General features: G+C 46.4%; 1 protein-coding gene across 5 annotated transcripts; it reads left to right on the top strand.

The window, feature by feature from the left end:
* Positions 1-1,441: 1,441 nt before the first annotated feature.
* LOC114134161 (uncharacterized) lies at positions 1,442-18,914 on the top strand. 5 transcript variants are annotated; one of them, XM_028000536.1, is made up of 6 exons: positions 1,442-2,022; positions 2,234-3,912; positions 4,174-8,023; positions 11,078-11,195; positions 13,508-14,326; positions 14,708-18,914. In XM_028000536.1, the coding sequence occupies exons 3-6, from the start codon at positions 4,768-4,770 to the stop codon at positions 15,210-15,212; spliced, it is 4,698 nt and encodes a 1,565-aa protein (XP_027856337.1). In that variant the 5' UTR covers positions 1,442-2,022; positions 2,234-3,912; positions 4,174-4,767; the 3' UTR covers positions 15,213-18,914. The 5 variants fall into 5 exon arrangements, with proteins under 5 accessions (XP_027856337.1, XP_027856338.1, XP_027856339.1 ...); XM_028000537.1 differs by having other exon boundaries at positions 2,234-2,388; XM_028000538.1 differs by lacking the exon at positions 2,234-3,912 and having other exon boundaries at positions 4,174-4,367; positions 4,461-8,023.
* Positions 18,915-20,338: the final 1,424 nt, after the last annotated feature.

Consider the following 20,338-nt stretch of genomic DNA (forward strand, 5'->3'; position numbering starts at 1 on the left):
GGAAGCTAGGATAAATCAAACTAAAATACGATAAGCAGAGATGAGTTATGGTCAGGTAGGCTAATATAAGGAAAGTCAAAGATATGAAAAGTAAATCAGTTAAGATTCAAGGTAAGGTAGGCTAAGCCAAGCTAAAATAGGCTAAGCCAAGCTAAAAAAAAGCAGCGTTAAAAAGGGAGATGGAAACACATCTGACTGGTCTGTGCCTTACCAGAACAATGAGAAAAGTCAGATTCCAAAACTCCAGCAGGGGGCGCTCTCTGCTCCACGCTGGCTTGAACTTCTATTTCCTGTTTTGTACATCCATGTTGCGCCAACATCTGATGGAATTAGCTTTGATTGGCTCCAAACCAGCAGATGGAAACATGCCGACTTTGGAACCGTCTTTCTGTGGCTCTGAAGGTTCAGAGGTCAACCTGATCTCTAGCTTCCAGCTGGAACAACTGAAGCTGTGTGTTGACTGTAGATCTGTAACTCTAGACTTATTGCTCTAGATCTACCACTCTAGATTGTACCTCTTTTTTAAATTTATTTTTAATTTATTTATTTTTAGTTAATTTTTATTTTTTACCCCTCCAGGGTCTTTTGTGGCTCTAGTGTCCCTTATATGACAGCAGGCTGACAGGAAACTGGGAAGGACAGAGGGGGGAAGACATGCGGCAAATGTCATCGGGTCCGGGAGTCGAACCCGCGACGGCCGCGTCGAGGGCTGAAGGCCTCCAAATATGGGTCGCGCTAACCGCTACGCCACCGCGGCACGCCCGAGATTGTACCTCTTTAATAACTTCAATTTCTGTTCAGAAAATTTTGTCTCATCCACCCATTTATCTATTCTCAGCATCTGTTCAGTGACTGGATGAGTCAAAGGTCTCAAAGGTCAAAGGTAGAGCTGTGTATCATCTGTGTCGTCATGGTAACTGCTCTTATTTCCTGTTATAACCTGAGCCAGTGGTAGTATATATATCCATCCATTTTCTTACACCCTTGTCCCTAGTGGCATCGGGAGGCACTTCTGTCGCTTTGATGGGAAGTTTTAGTTGCTATTCATTCGATGAAGTCTCTTCTTCATTCTGTGGTTTCTGGAGGATAAAGAGTGTTACTGTGACCAATCACAGCTGCTCCTGTTAGCTGCTAGCTGCTAGCTGGCGGTGTTCTTCCTCCAATGACACTTTGCAGGTGAACCATCAGCTTACCTGTGTGTGACCACACAGGTAAGCGAGGAGGAAAGGACAGAGCGATGCTGATGATCACGATGCTTTTAAATGGCTCTGCTCAACATGTGAGGATCCATTGTTGCTCTTTCTTTGCTGTAACTCTGCTGCTGCTGCCGCCTCCACAGCGATGCGTGTTGCATTAACGCCGAGGTGAAGAGTGGGAGGGAGAGGGCAAACCGAGAGGTACGAGAGGATGGAGAGAGCTGCAGAGGAAAAGAGTGTGTGGGAGACTGAGCAAAGGATAGATAGATAGATAGATAGATAGATAGATAGATAGATAGATAGATAGATAGATAGATAGATAGATAGATAGATAGATAGATAGATGTAAATTGGATTAGAAAATAGAAATGTTGGTGAATGAAGAGTAAGGAAGGGAGACAGAGAAAGAACAGATGGAGATGGAAAGAGGGAATTTTGTGGATCTGAAGCCTTTAAAGCCCTTAAAGCTGCAAATAGGAGGCAGAGAGAAGGAGAGGAAGAGAGGAGCGATGGAGGGAGGCTGAAGGGAGGTAAATAAAAACTGGAAGGGAGAGCAGGAGGAGGAGGGTTTGCGTCGGTGTGTTGGAGCGCTTGTCAAAAAAAGAGAAAGAAAAACGCTTCCTCTGACAGAAGGCATGATTCACAGCAGAGAGGGAGGGAGAGGAGCGGCAGAAAAACAGAGCGACGGTGGAGGAAGAGGAGGAAGACCAAGAGGATACAGCAGAGGAGCAGAAGATGCTGAAGACGAGAGCAGAGAGCCGAATTCACAAACGGCTTCAGCGGCCGAGACGACAATGACGACGGCAACAACAACGGCAACGGCAAGGTTCAGACTCTTTAATCGATATGGGGCAGAGGGAGGGGGGCTGGGCAGGTGGCGGCGGCAGCAGGAGACGCTCTCTGCTATCAATAGGCTCCTTTGACACAGATGGACTCTTCTGAATCCGCAACCAAATGAATCATTTGAAATGGTTTCCGTTTTAAGACGATCGCGATTCGACTGGTTCTGAGCGACTTCATCCAACTTTCCTCCTCAGGTTCTGATGTCATCAGAGGGAATCATCCGTCATTCCAGCTCCCGCTCCGGGATCCAAGCAGCTTCCATTGGAAACGATGTCATCAGGCTTAATCCAACTTCACCCACACACACACACACACACACACACAGCTCTGTCGGCGTGTGCGCGCGGCTGTAGGTGTTCCTCTAACTTCCTCAAAGTTTCCCACAGGAATCAGCAGGACGTCTAAATTTAGTGCTGCTGTCCAGAGACACAAATGTTGAGATGCGACGTTTAGTTGTTCAGCTGCTGGGATTATGGAGCTTCAGTCATTTGATCGTTCATCATTCAATTCAGTTTATTTAAGAAGCGCCACTTCACAGCTAATATCATCTGAAGGAAAATCATCTCCGTTCAATCGAAGATTCTGATTGGTTCCAGTTAATCGGTTCAGAAAGATCAACTAGTTCAGCACCACTCCTCCTGACCAGCAGGAGGCGCTGGCATTATGTCGTTGGCTTTATAGCAATCCCTATTCTGAGCATGCATGTGGCGACAATGGAGAGGAAAATGTCCCTGTTAACAGGAAGAAACTCCAGAACCAGAACCAGAACCAGGCTCAGTACCAGCAGCCACGACCGACTGCAGGTTAGAGATGACAAAGCAGAAGAAGAACCAGATGATGTTGGGTTATTTCTGATGTTCATGAAAGTAAAACATTAACAGCAGAACCATCAGGTGGTGGCAGCATCATGGCAGCCGACGCCTCAGGAAGGAACCAGCCAATCAGAATGCAGACCAGTTTCTAAACGTCAGAACAAACAAAACCTGCAGCCTGGTACCAAATGGTTCTGGTTGGAACCTCTGGACCAATTCAGGTCTCTGATGGATCTGGTTATTGAGGTTTTCTATTTGAAATTATAATCTGGATTATCAGCGAGCTGTGAATCTAAACAACAGAACAGGATCTGGTTCTGTTTTCCATCAGAACTCTGCTGCAGCGTTTTGGATCAGATGAAGGATTTTAACTTACAGATTCATGGATTAGATTATGGATTATCAGCTTCACTGCTGGACAGGATGTTTATAATTTAGGCAATATCCCAGAGATTAAAGGAGGAACTTGTAGAACACGCTGGAATAAAATGACATTCATGCTTAAAATAACTCAGAGGGTCTTTACTTTGTTACTGGAGGATAATTTAGTCCCAGTTCAGAGCTAAACCAAGGAGCCAACCTTAAAATGGATTACGATCTTTCTTGACTCAATGAGGAAGTAACACCATGAACATCAGTTAGAGAAGGACTAAAGATTAAATGACTCCCTGAGATTCAGAGGAAATGAAACATGGAGGAGATTCCCTGAAGGTTTTTAAAGTTTTGTCTGATAAAGTGAAAATGAAATGAAAGGTTATTTAAACTGGTCAGACAGCAGGGTTATGGGGAACTTCTGCTATTTCTTCATGCCAAATGTCAGCACGTCTAAAGTACGATGATAAGCGAATTCTCTGAATGAAGCCAATCGAGTCAAAGCTAGCTTTAAAACCTACATTTAATCTATTACCCTCAGTCAACATGCATGTTAAAGTCCCCCAGTATAATTATTTGATCAGTCTTTACCACCCAATCAAATAAATCTGAGATCTGATCTAAAAACTGAGAGTGAGGCTTGGTTAGTTTGGGATCTCTCTCCATCAGGTCAACTCCTTTCTATGAGGGTAAGTTACCCTGGAGCTTTAAATCTCCATTTCTCAGCTTTAATTGGTGAATAATGGGTTGATGTCATCAGGCTTATTCATTTTAAGCTGATTTAACTTTAGTGAGTCTAATTCTGCAATCAATAGGACATGGTGTGCTGTAGAAAAGCAGCTTATTTGTTAGGAAGCAGGATCAGCGTCTGAAGACTATTTTCATGCGTAAAAGCAGATTTTTAGGAGGGCATCCATAATGTTTCTCTGCTTTGTTTCTTCCTCATGCAGGAGACGTTAATCATCAAACAGCAGCAGAATGAGAGGAGCAGGTCTGACTGGATCCCATCCTTCGTCGTTTCTTCTCCCTCTTTCTGAGGCTCTGAGGCTGACAGACCAACGTTTTGCTGGAAATACATTTAACTGGCTCTAATCAGGCTAACGGAACAATTAAGAAGCAGAATAAATACAAATTCTGTCACAATGTGAGTAAAGTGGAAGAGAAGATGAGCTTTCCAGTGGAAATAAAAAACAGTTTTCAACCTTTTGGAATCTGATTGGAATATTTCTCACTGTAGGATTGTGTTTGGACTTCAGGTCGTTTGTAGTGTCCTCATGTCCTGGAGCCATTGACAGAAGGACGTTTCCAAACTTAGAGTCTCTTGACTTCTCATGAAAACAACAGGAATATTTCTTAGTTCTTCACTGGAGAACAAGAAGGATTTTCTAAAAGGGGCTTTCATTCTTTCTGGAGACTGAAGCTGCACATCCTGGAGAGTCAGTAGTGGTTTGAAAAGCAGTTCTACTCTTATTTTGTTAATTAAAGACTTCACAATTCACTCTTCAAGCTTTAGACGTGCCTCCCACCAACCCCCTGCACCAATCATGGGCAAGCCTCTCAGCCGCCCTGGGTGTTTCAGGAAGAGCTCCTGCTGCCTGGAGAAACATGGACTTGGGGATGGGGGAGTGGTAGGGCGAGACGTTGGGATAGAAGGGGGTTATGGCGACGGCTACATCCCTCAGCGATCCATTTATGACACAATGTGCATCAATCAGCAGATTGACAGCCATCACCACCACTCCGGGGGGTCGGTGAGGCGGGACGGAGGGGGAGACGGGAGCTTCAGCTACTCAACCAGTGGCTCCCTGAGAGTCAGCAGGTCAGACATGTTTGATCCACAGCCACGCTCCTTAACTCCAAATCCTTCCTTTGTTCGGCGCCTGGATGAGAGAGCCATCTACGATTCCCTCAAGCTGGGAGTGGAGGACATAGACGGATGCCACTCTCCAGGACATTTCAATCGATCCGTCTCTCCCTCTGTGTCCTCCTTTTCTGCTCCAGGAGTCTCCTCCTCATCAAAGAAGCACCACCCTCACCACCACCACCCTCACTATGGAGACAGCACAAAGAGCAGAGAGAGCCGGCATTCCTGGAAAGCAATGTCATCTCCTAAACCCTTGGAGTGTGTGGAGATTCCTCCAGTGGAGCTGATAGAGCGTGGGGGAGGCAGCTACCTGAATCCAGGCCACTACCCAGGACCGGGTCAGTCCTCCTCTCTAACCTCTCCTCTCATCTCACCCTTCTCCGGCTCGCCTCTCTCCTCAGGATACCACACTCCGGTGTTCTTCTCCCCGGCCAAACCTCGTCCCAGTCAGAGCCAAAGCCTGCGCTGTTCTACGCCCCATGTGATGCAGCCCAGGCATTACTCCCAAACCCAGAGCCTGAGGCTGTCCCCCCCCCAGGAGCTCAGAAGGTCCCCCTACAGGACTGCACTGGTCCAACTGTCTGCCCATGACCTTGAGCAAGACCTGGGTGAGCGAGGTGGTGGATGGGGCCGCAGCGAGCGCGACAGGGACTGGGAGAGGGAGCGGGAGCGAGAGATGGAGCGAGGTTGGGCCCAGCGCGAGTGGGAGAGAGAGAGGGAGAGGGGCAGGTTGGAGAGGGAGAGAGCCCGAGAAAGGGAGAGAAGGGAGACATCCACTTTCGGGACGTTTGGTTATGGCCGACCAGTTCCTCTACGCTCTGACAGAGACTCTGTGTTTATAGAGTCTGAACACGGCTTGGACACAACTCCTCTGCTGCTCCCCCAGCCATCCCCCTCCCCCTCCCCTAGCGGCGCTCCCAGGATGGGTACTGGAGCAGTGGGCAGGAGCCGAGCCGGGTCAAAGGTCGGCCCAGAAGGGGTTGGTGGAGGGATGCCGCCTAGGTGCGACAGTGGGAGTGTAAGTTTAGTGTTGGTGGACGGTAAATCTGGTTGTGGGCCCAGATTAGTCAGCGAAGTCTTAATGGGAAACATGTCTGAGGTGGAAATGAGGGCGTTAAATCAGGAGCACCATCGAGTCGAAAGCTGGAACAAATATGACAACGGATCCAGATCCAGTGTGAAGAACCTACCTGAAAAGAGGATGGGCTCTCAGGTGAAAACTCGACCAGGAGGTCGGGATTTGGAGGGAAAAGTGCAGTCAGGGACAGAGAATAAGGAGGGACATAGAGGGACATCCACCAAAGCTGGCGGAGCTACAAGTAGACAAGAGCGTTTCCCTGAACACTCAAGCATGAGTGTATCTGAGAAGATTGTTGGTCCTGCAGACAAAGTTCAGGCTGAAGCTGCTCCTGTTCCTGAAATCAAGCCGGCGCTTGATTCTGGGGGTATAGGTCACTTCCAACAGGCAGAGAACAAAGTTGGAACAGAGGTTGAACCTGAATCACAGTCTAATGTTGATTTAACATCTGGATCCAGTGGAGAAGCTAAAGCTGATGCTGAGATTGCTCTTGTTTCTAAGCCCGAAGCAGAAACTAGGATCAGTCATGGAGAAGTACAAGAGAGAGAAAATGTCAATCAAGCTGAAAGTACAGGTCAACTTCAGGCAACGTCTGTGGCAGCAGATAAACCTGAAGCTGCTCCTGCAGATCAAGCAGAGCGAAAGCTTGAGGATTCTGGTAAACCCAAGTCAGGTCATGCTGGGAAAAGCTCAAGATCCAAGTCCAAATCATCCAAGTCCTGCTCCAGGTCTCGACCAGGCACAGCGACTGGGCTGCGTCCGGGAGTACTGAGTCCCCGAGAAAGCAAACAGCTGGAAGACTTTGAATCAGCTGGACCACCTGAGGACATCGAGTCCACCTGGCCTCGCAGAATCATAGTCCGAAAGCGGACTGTCCGCCAGGGAGGGGCTCTCCACAATCTTCCTATCCTCCCCCCACTCCCTTCTGTCTTGTCAGCCCTGGAGAAGAGGCATCCACACCTACGGCATGGTTCAGAGAACCCATTATCAAATCTGACGAACCCTATTGTAGGGCGATGCTCACTGAGGGAAGCCGCTCACCCAGAGCCCGGACAGGGGAGCGGTTTGGTAGGCCGAGCATCCCTCAGGGAGCAGAACTTGGAGCACTGGAGAGTCTGCAGAGAGCAAGAGGAACCTAGGAGGTCCAGAAGTCGGGAGAAACGAGGGGGGGAGAGTAGGGACAAGGCAGAGAAAAAGGAAAACAAAGGAAAGGAGGAGAAGAGAGAAGAAACCCTGAAGAATGAGAAGGTGGTTGTGGAGGAAACCAAACAAGATAAAGCAAAGATAAACGTGGAAGAAAATCTCCAGACAGATGTTGCTAAAAACAAGGAAGAGGAAAAAGAGATGGATGTTGAAGTAAAGCCTGAACAAGTGGAGGATCGAGGGATAAAGATTAAAGTTGGTCCAAAAGAGGAGGTAGAAGCAAAACTACACACAGAGAAACTGGAGGTGGATGGCCGACAAGGAATAACTCTTGGAGAGGTTGGAGGGGTGGAGGGTTGGGATGCGGTTCTTGACATGGTTAACACTCTTTGGGATAATGACTGGGAAAAAGGGGAAGCAGGTGAAGAAGAAGGAGGAGATCCAGATTCCCCTTCAGGCTCGCTGCAGCGATGGCCTCTCCTCAGGCCACCCATCGGCTTTGGGGGCTCTCATCCTCCCTCCTCAGCAGCCTCAGAGCTCAGCCTGACGGAGTTGGAGAGGAGGGCCCGGGAGTTGGACTCAGACCTGGAACACCTGGATCTGTCGCAGCCCCAACGGGATGTGTACCAATCGCTGCTGGAACCAGGAAGGGAACGAGGCGACATGTACCAAACACATCCCGGGCCACAAAGAGACAAAGCTCCCCTTCACACAGGTACCGTAGATGTAATATCTATGGTTGAGTTCAGTCTTCCTACATTTGATATAATCCGTCCTGCTTAGCCTTCATTTAGCCAGAAGATCCACTCAAGGTTCACCTTCATTTCAGTTTGTTGTCATCTCAATGCACTTTGCAAGACTAAAGGCTCCCACATTCCTGGGCTTACCGAGCAAATTCTGTCAGATGTGCAGACTCTGCGCATGTTGTCTTCACATGGTTGAGATTTCATAGTGAAGAGTACTGATTACCTAGATTTCTCTAGACAAATTCTTTCATTACCTACAATTCAAATGGATGCTTGTGAGCTGGCTGGGCACTTAGACAAATTTCTTCTCCACCAGGGCAGCCACTGGACAGAGCCGCAGCCCTAGATGCTGTGCATCCTTCGACTAGTTGTGCCAACACTCAAACTTATCTCAGTGTTGCACACTAAACGGCTCAATGTGAACACCATTTCCCACCGACACTGGGTACATGTCCGCGGTCATAAATAAATACCTTGTGTCTGGTGGACTGCAGCCTTGAATCTACATTGACTCCGTCACTAATACGCACAGATCTTCCTTAGAGTGAAGCACGCCTGAGTATGTGGAAGCCTTAACGTTATATCTCATACAGATCCATGAAATTGTAATTATAAAACAAAAAAATTCAGCAGATTATTAGTGGCAGGTGGTAAAAGATTCTCAATGTAAGAAAACACAGTCAATTGACTCAGCAACTCCTCCTGAGAAAGCATGAGGTAACAGTAGGAAGGAATGACTCTCTTTATGCCATTCTGGCCAATATGGTGACACAGAGAAAAACTAGAACAAACTCATGTTTCAATTAAACCTTTTAAAATGACAGGAATATTCCCTGGGCCTGTGATACCATCCCCCATCCCCCAGATGGTACTAGCATGGTTAGTACCTTCTCCCCCAGATACCCTGTTACCCTGAAAAGGGGCTATAGACAATAATTGAATGAATGGATGCAGATACTAATTGCTCTGGGATTGATTAAGCAACCTGACCAAAGATGTTTGCTACTCTATCTCACGCAGAGCCTGGAGAAATAGGAACATTTGTATAATTAAAAGGTGTTGAATCAGTTAATACTAATGTAATCATCCTACAGCCAAATTAAATAAAATATATCAACCTGATTACAAGTCACGTCAGTAACTAACAGTCTGAAGAGACAGATCTGATCATTTCATTCTTTTATTCAAAAGTTGCTTCTTCGTCATGATTAGTCAAATAGCAATATATCACACAAGAGCTAATGTTTTTTAATTACAATAAATTTTGCTATTGGCTAAATAAATAAACAGACATCATTTGTAAAATGATGATATTCAGCATTTTCTGCCTCAGTTTAAACTGGACATTTGAGGCTTTTCGGATCAACTACATGGATCAGATACATTCAGTCACACTCTACTCTGCAACCATGTTGGAGAAAAAGTTCAGTATTTCTATATTAAACAGTTTCTGTCCTTTATTCCTACATTCAACCTCTCTGTCACTTTTGGGAGTTTTTCATCCTCCAATGAAATAGATTGTGTATTGATAAAGTACCTTGCTCTAAATACTTACACCCCCAATTCGAATGATGCATAATTAACCATGGTGACTTTTTGGATCAACATCTTGTTGCCATAGCAACAATGACATCATTTTTCCTGCCAGTTTGCTAGGATGTGTCATTACAGCACGGATAGCCTCAGGTTTCTGAAAGTTTATTCTGTAAAGCAGAGAACAATGTCATGCTGTTGTTCTCTGGCAGAACCAGAACCTGCCTGCTGATTGCTTGTTTGCTGGCAGGGCTGTTGTAAACCAATATTTTAGTAATCGACTAATTTATTGATTATTCTTACGATTAATCGAGTAATCGGATAAAACAATTATAAAATAAAATATTGGTAAATCTAGTATAACAGCATTACTATCAGATACCAACATCAGTCCAATTTTTCATATTTCAGCTTCCCTAACAATAACTTTTCTATAGTTTAGAAAATTAACCTGTGACAATAACAGCTCACTTTCTAAGTTAACCTGAAGAAAAGTTATACAAGAATCTGAAATTATATTCAAGTTAACAATAAAGAGGCAGGCTCACAAAAAGCTTATGAAAATGTCTATACTCCAGCTTTTCGTTTATGTATTCATCTCCAGTCAGTTTAATACATAAACTCTTGCCTTGCCCATTTATTGCTTTTCTGTCAATGTTGGCGACGGGATTTGACACCTTCATGCGTCACAGAAACTCGTCTACCAGCCATGTACCGTCATGACACGCTCCGCCACCCATTTTTATTACAACAGGGATGATATAAAATTTATTGTGCGGTTCATCCATAAAGTTACACTTACACTGTAACCATCAGCTACTCAGCCGCCCGCCGTGTTCAGTTAATAAGCTCACCTGTATAAATACCTGCAGCTCGCTGCGATGAAAACCCGGGCATTATCATCAATCAATAAAATCCCCACGGGCCGAACTTGAACATTATGCTGCTAACACTTAGCTTTCGCCAACAACTCATAGGTGGAAGTCAGAGCACTGTGCAACGCAAATAATGTTCCGGCTAGAACACGGTGCGCTAAATAATAAAACATAGTTTAACGAAGCTCCGAGGAATTTTAATAATCGAGGTACTCTAATCATTCGAGGAATCGTTTCAGCCCTACTACAATCAATCAATCGATCAATCAATCTTTATTGTCATCGTACAAAATTTGCTTAAGTACAGCCCATCCCAAGAAAAGACAAACAAATACGATGACACATGGGTAAACAGATGCCTGAGGCTGCAGCCACAGGGGGCCATGGCGGGTGGGGGTCCCAGCACAGACCGCCCAGGTGAGCGACGTGGCCGCATGGCGCGTTGCATCAACCAGGTTGTCGTACCGGGGAAAAGGCAGAGGGCAACAAGTTGAAGGGGGAGTCGTGACCATCCATACGTCCGTCCAGTCATTTGGGCAGGGTTCTAATGAAACCCATCAGGTGAACCCTGAGCTGTCTGGTTCTCATTTGTCTCCTGCTTGCTTGTGCTATCAGGCGTTGGCAGCAGATCCCAGGTCAGTCTGGAGCTGAATGCGATGACACCAACCGACACCAACAGGTCAACTAGTGACTGGTCAACTAAATCTACCAGCACCCCCACTGCTGGACCGAGGTAATTCCTGAACAAAGATTGTTTTTGTTAGTTACTCTGTCTGATATACACTGCCTGGCCAAAAAAAAAGTCGCCACCTGGATTTAACTAAGCAAATAGGTACAAGCCTCCTATTGGATAAGTACTGCATAAGCGATTATCTTTCAGCTGGCAACAAGTTATTTAACCCCAGCTGATGCAATGAGTAACTCCTCATTTCTTAAACAACCATGGCAAAAGACACATCCTGTGGTCGTGGAAAAGACGTTAGTCTGTTTAAGAAGGGTCAAATCATTGGCATGCATCAAGCAGAGAAAACATCTAAGGAGATTGCAGAAACTACTAGAATTGGGTTAAGAACTGTCCAACGCATTATTAAAAACTGGAAGGATGGTGGGGAACCATCGTCTTCCAGGAAGAGATGTGGTCGGAAAAAAATCCTGAATGATCGTGATCGGCGATTACTTAAACGTTTGGTCAAATCAAATCGAAGAAAAACAACAGCAGAACTCAGGAGTATGTTTAATTGTGAACGCAAAAGCATTTCCACACGCACAATGCGAAGGGAACTCAAGGGGTTGGGATTGAACAGCTGTGTAGCCGTAAGAAAAGCTCTAATCAGTAAGGCTAACCAGAAAAAAAGGCTTCAGTTTGCTAGGGAGCATAAAGATTGGACTCTGGAGGAATGGAAGAGGGTCATGTGGTTTGATGAGTCCAGATTTACCCTGTTCCAGAGTGATGGGCGCATCAGGGTAAGAAGAGAGGCAGGTGAAGTGATGCACCCATCATGCCTAGTGCCTACTGTACAAGCCTGTGGGGGCAGTGCTATGATCTGGGGTTGCTGCAGTTGGTCAGGTCTAGGTTCAGCAACATTGTGTGCCCAAAGAATGAGGTCAGCTGACTACCTGAATATACTGAATGACCAGGTTATTCCATCAATGGATTTTGTCTTCCCAAATGGAACGGGCATATTCCAAGATGACAATGCCAGGATTCATGGGGCTCACATTGTGAAAGAGTGGTTCAGGGAGCATGAGACATCTTTTTCACACATGGATTGGCCACCACAGAGTCCAGACCTTAACCCCATTGAGAATCTTTGGGATGTGCTGGAGAAGGCTTGGTGCAGTGGTCAGACTCTCCCATCATCAATACAAGATCTTGGTGAAAGATTAATGCAACACTGGATGGAAATAAATCTTGTGACACTGCAGAAGCTTATTGAAACAATGCCACAGCGAATGTGGGCTGTAATCAAAGCTAAAGGCGGGCCAACAAAATATTAGAGAGTGTGACCATTTTTTGGTGGCGACTTTTTTTTTGGCCAGGCAGTGTATTTCTTCATAAATGTTTTCATCTTGCATTGTTTTGTATCTGTTTTAATTAGAATTTTGGAATATTGATTTCTCACACCGAAAAATTCAGAAACATATGGAAGCGCAGCATGGAGCCTTGAGGCACACCACAAATTTAGCTGGAAGGTTCTAACAGTGTTCTTCAAAAAGTATTCTTCTCAGACTAATATTGAACATGCTTCAGTTATGACATAAACAGGTTTTCAGTGTTTTCCTGATTGGACAGTAAACAACAACATCCACCAATGTGCCAGGCCGGCAGCTCCTGGGACCTGGACACAGATGCACATGTCCCAGGGTGGACATGATGCCTGGTTATGCTGCAGACTGTTAGGGTCTTGTAGAGAAGTTTTGGGTCCGGTAAAGTTCTGGTTCCAGGAGACCTCACTCTTCTGACTAAACACCTGACTGGAAGTTCCTGATTTGCTGTATTTACAGAGTTTCTGTTCATTTAGCAAAATGAGGAAACGACACTGAAGTTAATTTCAATGCCACAATCAACTACTTTGAAATCATGGGATGTCTGTAAAAATCAAAACCCTGCAGGAAGAGCTTAGATGAGTCAGCCTGCCTGTTCCTCGAATGGGCAGTCAGAAGCATAGTTCATATTGTTCTGGGAACGTTTATCCAGAACAAAATGAACAATATGAACAAAATGAACCATGCCTCTGAGAACAGGTGTCAGGAGCAGACAGACTGAGACACACATAGGAAAGTCAGAGGAAAGTGATTGAATCTGCAGCGGTTGGGAAAGGACTGCCTGAAAAATGGGCTTGGTGGCAATCAGCCTCCTGATAAGCGTGCTGCCAGTGGCTAATGAAGGCAGACACATGTCCCAGCCACTCTACAAGCTGCTGCTGATCAGCTATCTGAGCATGACATCATCAAGATGAAAGCATGGCCTTGGCCTCACTAAGTAGGTTGGTACTGTTCTGTCGGCCCAGTGGACTCATCGACTGCTTTATGTTTTCTCTCCAGCTCCTATAAGGAGGACAGCTCTCCGGACTCCAACCTGACACTGGAATCTGACTCCAGTGGCGTCTTTCTCTCCTTATCCAATCAGAGCCAGGAGGATGGCGGCTCTGACAGCGACCAGCCAATCAGCGACTCTGAACTGGGCAGCAGCAACACTTCGCTAGAGAAAGACATGGATGATGGAGGCTTGAAAGAGTGGGGAAGGGAGGAGAGCTCCGAGCTCCAGTGGTGCTACCCTTCATTGCTCGACACGCCGTCCTACGAAGACGTGGACGGACACGGCGGCGGTGACGACTCGGGGTGTGGAGACGCCGGCGTGGACCAGGATGACCCTCCAGCAGAGCAACCTGACATAAAGGCCTTGTTCACTGCCCCCCAGAGGCAGGAAGCGCCGCCCAGGAAGAAAGTGACCGTGATGGGCATGGACCCACCCCTTCCCCTTTCTCCTTCCAAGCAACAAATCAAACACCTTCTAGATCCGTACCAGAAGCCACTGAGAAGCTCAGGCCTGGACTGTGGGGACGTGGATCCCTTCGTCCAATCAGACAGCTTTGTCTACCTCGCCGTGTCTGCAAGACCTCTGCCCAAAGGTGAAACTGCCAGACTTAAAGAGATTTCTACCCATGATGCAAAGCAGCACACCATCCAGAAACAAGCAGGAAACACCGAAGCTGAGCGACCCACCATGGACCCCAAGATGGCCGCCATCGCTCCTCAGAAACCAGAGGAGGGAGACTTCCTCTGCACCGACAGCTTCGTCTACCTGGCTGCTCCGGCATGCCTCCTGCTGGGCCCCACCGGAACTGCACCGTACGGTGGCAAGTAGGTAGAGGCATCCAACCACATCCATCTAAACATCCATCAAACCACATCCATCTGAATCCATCCATCTATCATCCATCCATCATCCATCAATCATCTATCCATCCATCCATCCATCCATCCATCCATCCATCCATCCTCCATCCAGCCACCCATCCATCCATCCATCCTCCATCCAGCCACCCATCCATCCATCCTGCCACCCATCCATCCATCCATCCATCCATCCATCCATCCATCCATCCATCCATCATCCATCAATCATCCACCAATCATCCATCCATCCATCAATCATCCGTCAACCATCCATCAATCATCCACCCCTCCCTCCCTCCCTCCCTGGGAAAAGTTTCTCTGATTCTTTTCTCTGAATCCTTCCAGGGACTCGGATTCTGAGAGTTCTGGTTCTGGTCCAGTTGATGTCTCGGTTCTGGGATGCGGCTCAGTGGCAGGGGACAGCGACTGGGACTCGGACCTGTCTGACTCCGATCCCAGTCGCTCCTCCAGGTCCGCCGGCCGGTCCCGGAGAGCCCCCGCCGGGTCAGACTGGGACATGTACGGAGAAGCGGCCGAGCCCGAGGTTCTGGGAGAGCTGTTCACAGAGCTGGACAGACGCGGCTGTGGGAGGTCCGGGAAACTCCCCGGCGGCGCGGAAGAGACAGAAACTGGGCCCGAGTCTCCAGCAGCGAAGACAGAAACGTCTTCAGAGCAGCAGTCCACCAAGAAGGTGACCTGGCAGTTCAAACCAGCCCAGAGGTCCGTCTGCACCGGAAGCAGGAAGGAGAAGGACCTGCCACGACTCCCAGAAACCGGAGGAGGGGACGGACACCGACTCTCCCCTTCCTCCTCATCGTCTTCGTCTCCATCCTCATCGTCGTCAGGGTGATTCCTGGCAGGTAGAAAGTAGCGGCTGATCTTGTTGCTGTTGCTGCGGCTGCCTTCTCCAGCCTTGTACAAGCTGCATTAGAGTTGTTGCTTTTTCTTAGACTAGCCCACAGATTCTCGTGTATAGATAGTGGACTCGGTTCTGGCCCGGTTCTGGGACAATAGGGTGAGAACATTTATCTTTATTTCTTTTCTTAAAGGTTGTTTGGGCTCACTTCTGGTAAATGAATGGAAACCCAAACAACTTCCAGGGCGAAACCGATCCTCATTACTCTGCTTCTCATGTTGACTGTGTCTTTTATAATCATATTCCACTTTACAGTATTTAATAGTGTTTCAATAATATATTTTGATCTTTGAGATATAGATAAATATACGTATATATATATAGCTGTAATGATTGTGCGCAGAGGATGTTTCTTCTTCTAGACCCAGATAATGAATGTTGTCATGGAGCAAACCGCTTTCTGCTGTTTATCTGCGGCCATATTTAGCAGAATGCAGCCGGGTTCTGATAGAAACGGTTCTGGATGTGGCTCAGTCCGGTCCGTTTCCATGTTTTCACAGCTTTTGTTACATAACCCTTCTGCAAGTTAGGCGTTATATCAATAATAATACAAAGTTAAACTCAGTTGCTTCCGTCATGGTTCACATTAGTCCAGACCCGGTTCCGAATGCATCCAGCTTTTCTCTGATCCACAGAGGCTCACATATATACATACACCCAGCCGAACCTTTCATATGCAGTGCTGGAGGTTCAAAGTTCATGAGTGAGAGCGGCTGGTCGCTATGCTAACCCTAGCCTGCAGCAAACAAGATCGGTTCTTAAACATGGTCAGAACTGAGCAGAACCAGAGAAAGTCCGTTCATTTCTAGATTCTAGCATCACCAGTTCAACGGGCCGACATGTCCGGATGTGTTGCCTCATCCGGACCCTTCGATCGAAGGTCCAACCGGGAGTCGCTACCGTGCTGAACTGGACCAGCAGAGTGGACTGGACGCATCGGGCCAGCCAGATGTTGGCTCTCCAGCAGGACAATGGGTCCAAACTGGTTCTATGGGAGAAATCAGGAAGCCTCTGGGATGACCTGGAGGTGGTTCTGCTTCCTTCCGCTGACACTTTGGGTCAGACGGCTGAGGTCAAAGCTTTGGGACCCGTATTCCAAAGAAGAAACTGATGAACCACAGAAACTGCTGGGCCACTGGTTGCCATGGTGATACCTGTCAGCCAGTTCTAAACAGCGAGAATCAGAACCTTCTATGGTCCAAACATGAACAAACAGGTTCAGTTTCTACAGAACCAATTAGTGGGCGTGTCTTTGCTCTCCAGGCTCTGATTGGACAGAAATCAGGAAGTCCTCCAGCACTGAAAATGAAACAGAAACATCACTTATGAAGGGTCTGGTGGTGTCGCCTGGTGAGTTGCTGCTCAGGGTGAGATTGGCATCGTTTCTGTTTCGACAGAAAATGGAAACAAAAGTCTCAATTTTTTCTGACTGAATGTAAAAAGCTTGAATAGAAAAAGAGACTAATGGCGTTTTATTTGGAGTGGCGAAATCGGGTATCAGTGTTTAGCAGAGTCTCTGGTGATTCATCCAGGTAGGAGTCCAGAGACTTAATAAACCGGCACGCTGTGGAGGGTTTAAAAGCTGCTTAATGACGTAAGGGCTGCTCCAGTTCTGACCAGCATTTTTCCTCCAGTACTCCATTCTCCCCAACAACCATCATGAGTGAGCCATGCAGTGATTGTGCAAGTCCCACTTTCTCCACATTATGAGCGCATGTTTGGTTCATTAGCTGCAGCCTGTCGCTCTGCTGACGCGCCTCCAGTCAGTTGCCGGTTAGTTTCCTCTCAACAACAAGAGAAGCTGAAACAGTCTGACAGCAGTGGCTGTCAGTGATTCTCTTCTTCATTTAGCTCACACACAGAGAAACAGCAAACTGCAGACGCAGCTAATAATCATGTTGGTCATCAGCAACTGGAGAAAGCAGTTGCTGATCACCCCTAACCTTCATCCTATTGAACATGATCTGCAGACTTCAGCAGGTGTTTTGTGCTGACAGATGACTCACACGATGACAAAACTTTATGCTAACAAACAACACCTGACCTTAGCCATTGAGTCGCTGCTCCATCCATCGGGCCGAGGTGTGGCTCAGCTGGTGCTGTGTCCTCTTCCTTCAGCTTTAGCTTCATTCCTTCTCCTTAAATCCAGGGTTCCAGACATCTGTCCTCCCTTCCTGTTTACTTCCACAGCGCTCCTCACCTTCACTGCAGAGCAGATCTTTGCAGTGAAGGAGGTTAAATATTAGCTGCAAATTCATTCAAAGACCCCAAGAAAACTATGCGATTACTGAGCGATAACCAGACAGTGCTGAGTTAGCTTCCATACATGGTGTTCCAATTAATCATCTGCTTTCATTTATTTATATGTTTTACTTCCTGGCTCTGAAATATGATGATGTTAGTTCTATAAAGATGTGCCTGTTTGCATTTAATCGACTCTACGGGATGTTTTGGAGCTGCCAGTAAAGTACAGATGCACCATGCAGCCTGTGGGATGTACGGAAAGCCATGTGGCTCAAAATTCATCCACTTGTCAACAGCTGGTGGAGTCTGCTAAAGGCGGATAAACATCCTTTAGTTGTATGGAAGTGGAACTGCTGGGAGTAAGCTCAACAAAAACTGGAATTTCCAGAAAACTCCGGTTCTTGTTGTGGGTCGGAAAACGCTGCTTCAGGATGCTAATTAAAGCTCTCTGACAATGATTTTAGCGTCTTAATGTCCAAAAAGAAAGAAAAAAAAGCATCCTTCATTAATTGCTGGGCTTCATGCGGCACGGCACATATACTGTTATACCACAGAAGAAGAGTTTCACGTTTAAAGCAGCTGACATGCTGCTTTAAACTGAAATGAAAATTTTTTTTGTTTTTAAGGTCCTCCCCCTCTTTCCTCTCCTCGACCCGGTTGGATCGGATGCTGCTGTTCCCGCGGGTCGTGTAGTAGAAGGTGTGTGCTCGCCCAGTGAAGAGTTGTCAGCTTTGATGATGCTTGAGGGGAGAGGTGGGGTTGTGCTGAGATGCCAGTACACAGCCATCAAACACAATCAATATTTCTCATTTGATCAGTAAAATTAGTCCAAATATGTCTGATGTTTACCCAGAAGTTCTGTTGTTATACCAAAGCGTAATCCTGGATGTCACTGATCAATAATCAGTTGAAACTAATCCCAACTATAAACTTGAAAGTCTTGGATTTCCTAAAAGCCGAATCCAAACTGTTATTTATGAATCAGGACTAAATGTCTTAAAAGTTCCTTTATAAAACCCTTCATGAGATCCTCTACAAGGTACAGACATTTGGGAATCAGCGGTCTGATAGCTTGCTTTTAATTTCTTCATGTAGTCTGTCTGAACCTTAGAGCGCTCCAGTCAGATGAGCGGATGAATCACTAAACTGTGGTAAGACATCTAGTTTCACTGTGACAGACTTTGGACAAACGGCCAATCACATTCTACTGAATGTTTTTGTACAATTTTGCTGATCACTGTTGAAGCTTTGTGGTGATGAACAGTCCAGACCCTGGACGCATTTTCAAGGGGAGACAAATAAGAATAATGTGAAAATCGTTTTTTTCTGTGTGCCATTTTTCCACAATTAGTTGGAACGCATTAATGTTCAAATAAAGAATGAACTTTCTTCTGCCTGATTGTCTCTTTCACTTCATCATATTTTAAGAGAAACAAAGCAACTAAATGTTGGGTTTAGCTGTATTTGCAACTTACACTTGCAGCATTGGTTGCTCTAAAAGTAAGCCTAACTAAGCATTAGCACAGTTAGCATGCAATTCTTTTCTTGTTTTAATTTGTGATCAATTCTAAGAAATTAGGTTATGAAAATGTTGATAAAAATCTTCCAAGTCCTAAAGCTAATTGCTAACTTCACCACTAGTAGTGTTAGCAGCTGTGATTAGCTGCGGTGGTTAGCTTTAGCAGAAATGTGGCTCACAATGTGTGTACTTAGTGCCAACAGCAACACATTTCAATATAGTTTTGCTAAAGGTTGCTTGAAATGCTTTAAAATTTTCCACGACAGAAAGTCAAAGAATTTTAGAATTAGTAATGTTGCTAAATTGTGTGTTTTTTGTTTTGTTTTTTTTAGCTGGTGAACATCTACCTAGCATGTTTACTCTTAATACTGGAGAGAAGACAAAAAGGAAAAACCGGTGAAACCATGGCAACACAGCCAGAAATGCCGAGGACTAATAAAACCTGCTCTGAAAGGAAGATCTTTGAAAGAGTATTTGGACTCCTGGAGACACTAGTCCCATGTTCGCTAACTAGAGCCCGAATCATCAGCTGTTAGGGAGCTGAAGCGTTTCACACATTGAGAATTTTCTGTCACCATCAGTTTTACTGTAGCCTGGTAAGAAATATGTCAGAAACTCACCAACACCAAAATAATGACTGTTTTTACGACACAGAGGAAAACTGGTGACTCCATGAAGGTCTGGCATCACGTTTCATTTCATGCTGGAAGCTCTGGACCAGAACCGCACCGACTCTCTGCTGCCCCCTGCTGCCCCCGGAGTGTTAGACGGTCTGTGGGGATGTAGGTCTGTCCGTCTATTTCTGGCTGATTAATTGGGGCGCTGTGAATGAGGCCAGAGCGAGAGACAAGCTGCCATGATGAATACTTTATCTGTGAGCCAGTTCCTGCGGCGCCGCGGGGGTTCTGCTGGTTTACTGGGCCGGATCACCCAGTTATCACCAGTCCAGACTGGTCCTGGACTGGCTTCATGTCCTACTAAAACACAACATGTTGCGTTAGTGTGCATCATGTTAATCATGATTCCAGGTGGTACCAGTTGATCATCGGGTCATCACTGGTCTGGAGTCCATTACCACCAGAACCGGGCCCAGCGGTCCCTGTGTGCGCCAGCAGAACCGGCAGTGAATCTACTAAAGGCCCGGGCTGCAGCTCAGAGCGGAACCGTGTGGGCTGAGAAGTTGGACCTTCTGTCAAACCGAGCCGGTTCCCCCTGCAGAACCTGGCAGGAACCTGGGTGGGATGTTACATAACTATCTTTATGTTCTGCTCCGGCCTGTCTCAGGCCTGATGGAACC

This window comes from Xiphophorus couchianus, chromosome 19 (genome assembly GCF_001444195.1).
Source record: "Xiphophorus couchianus chromosome 19, X_couchianus-1.0, whole genome shotgun sequence".
Taxonomy (NCBI): Eukaryota; Metazoa; Chordata; class Actinopteri; order Cyprinodontiformes; family Poeciliidae; genus Xiphophorus; species Xiphophorus couchianus.

Bases quoted from the DNA above. Each gene is read 5' to 3' on its own strand.
- LOC114134161 (XM_028000536.1), top strand. From the start codon at position 4,768: ATGGGCAAGCCTCTCAGCCGCCCTGGGTGTTTCAGGAAGAGCTCCTGC. The intron at 8,024-11,077 runs GTACCGTAGATG...TTGTGCTATCAG, and splicing joins CAAAGCTCCCCTTCACACAG to GCGTTGGCAGCAGATCCCAG. The intron at 11,196-13,507 runs GTAATTCCTGAA...TTTTCTCTCCAG, and splicing joins ACCCCCACTGCTGGACCGAG to CTCCTATAAGGAGGACAGCT.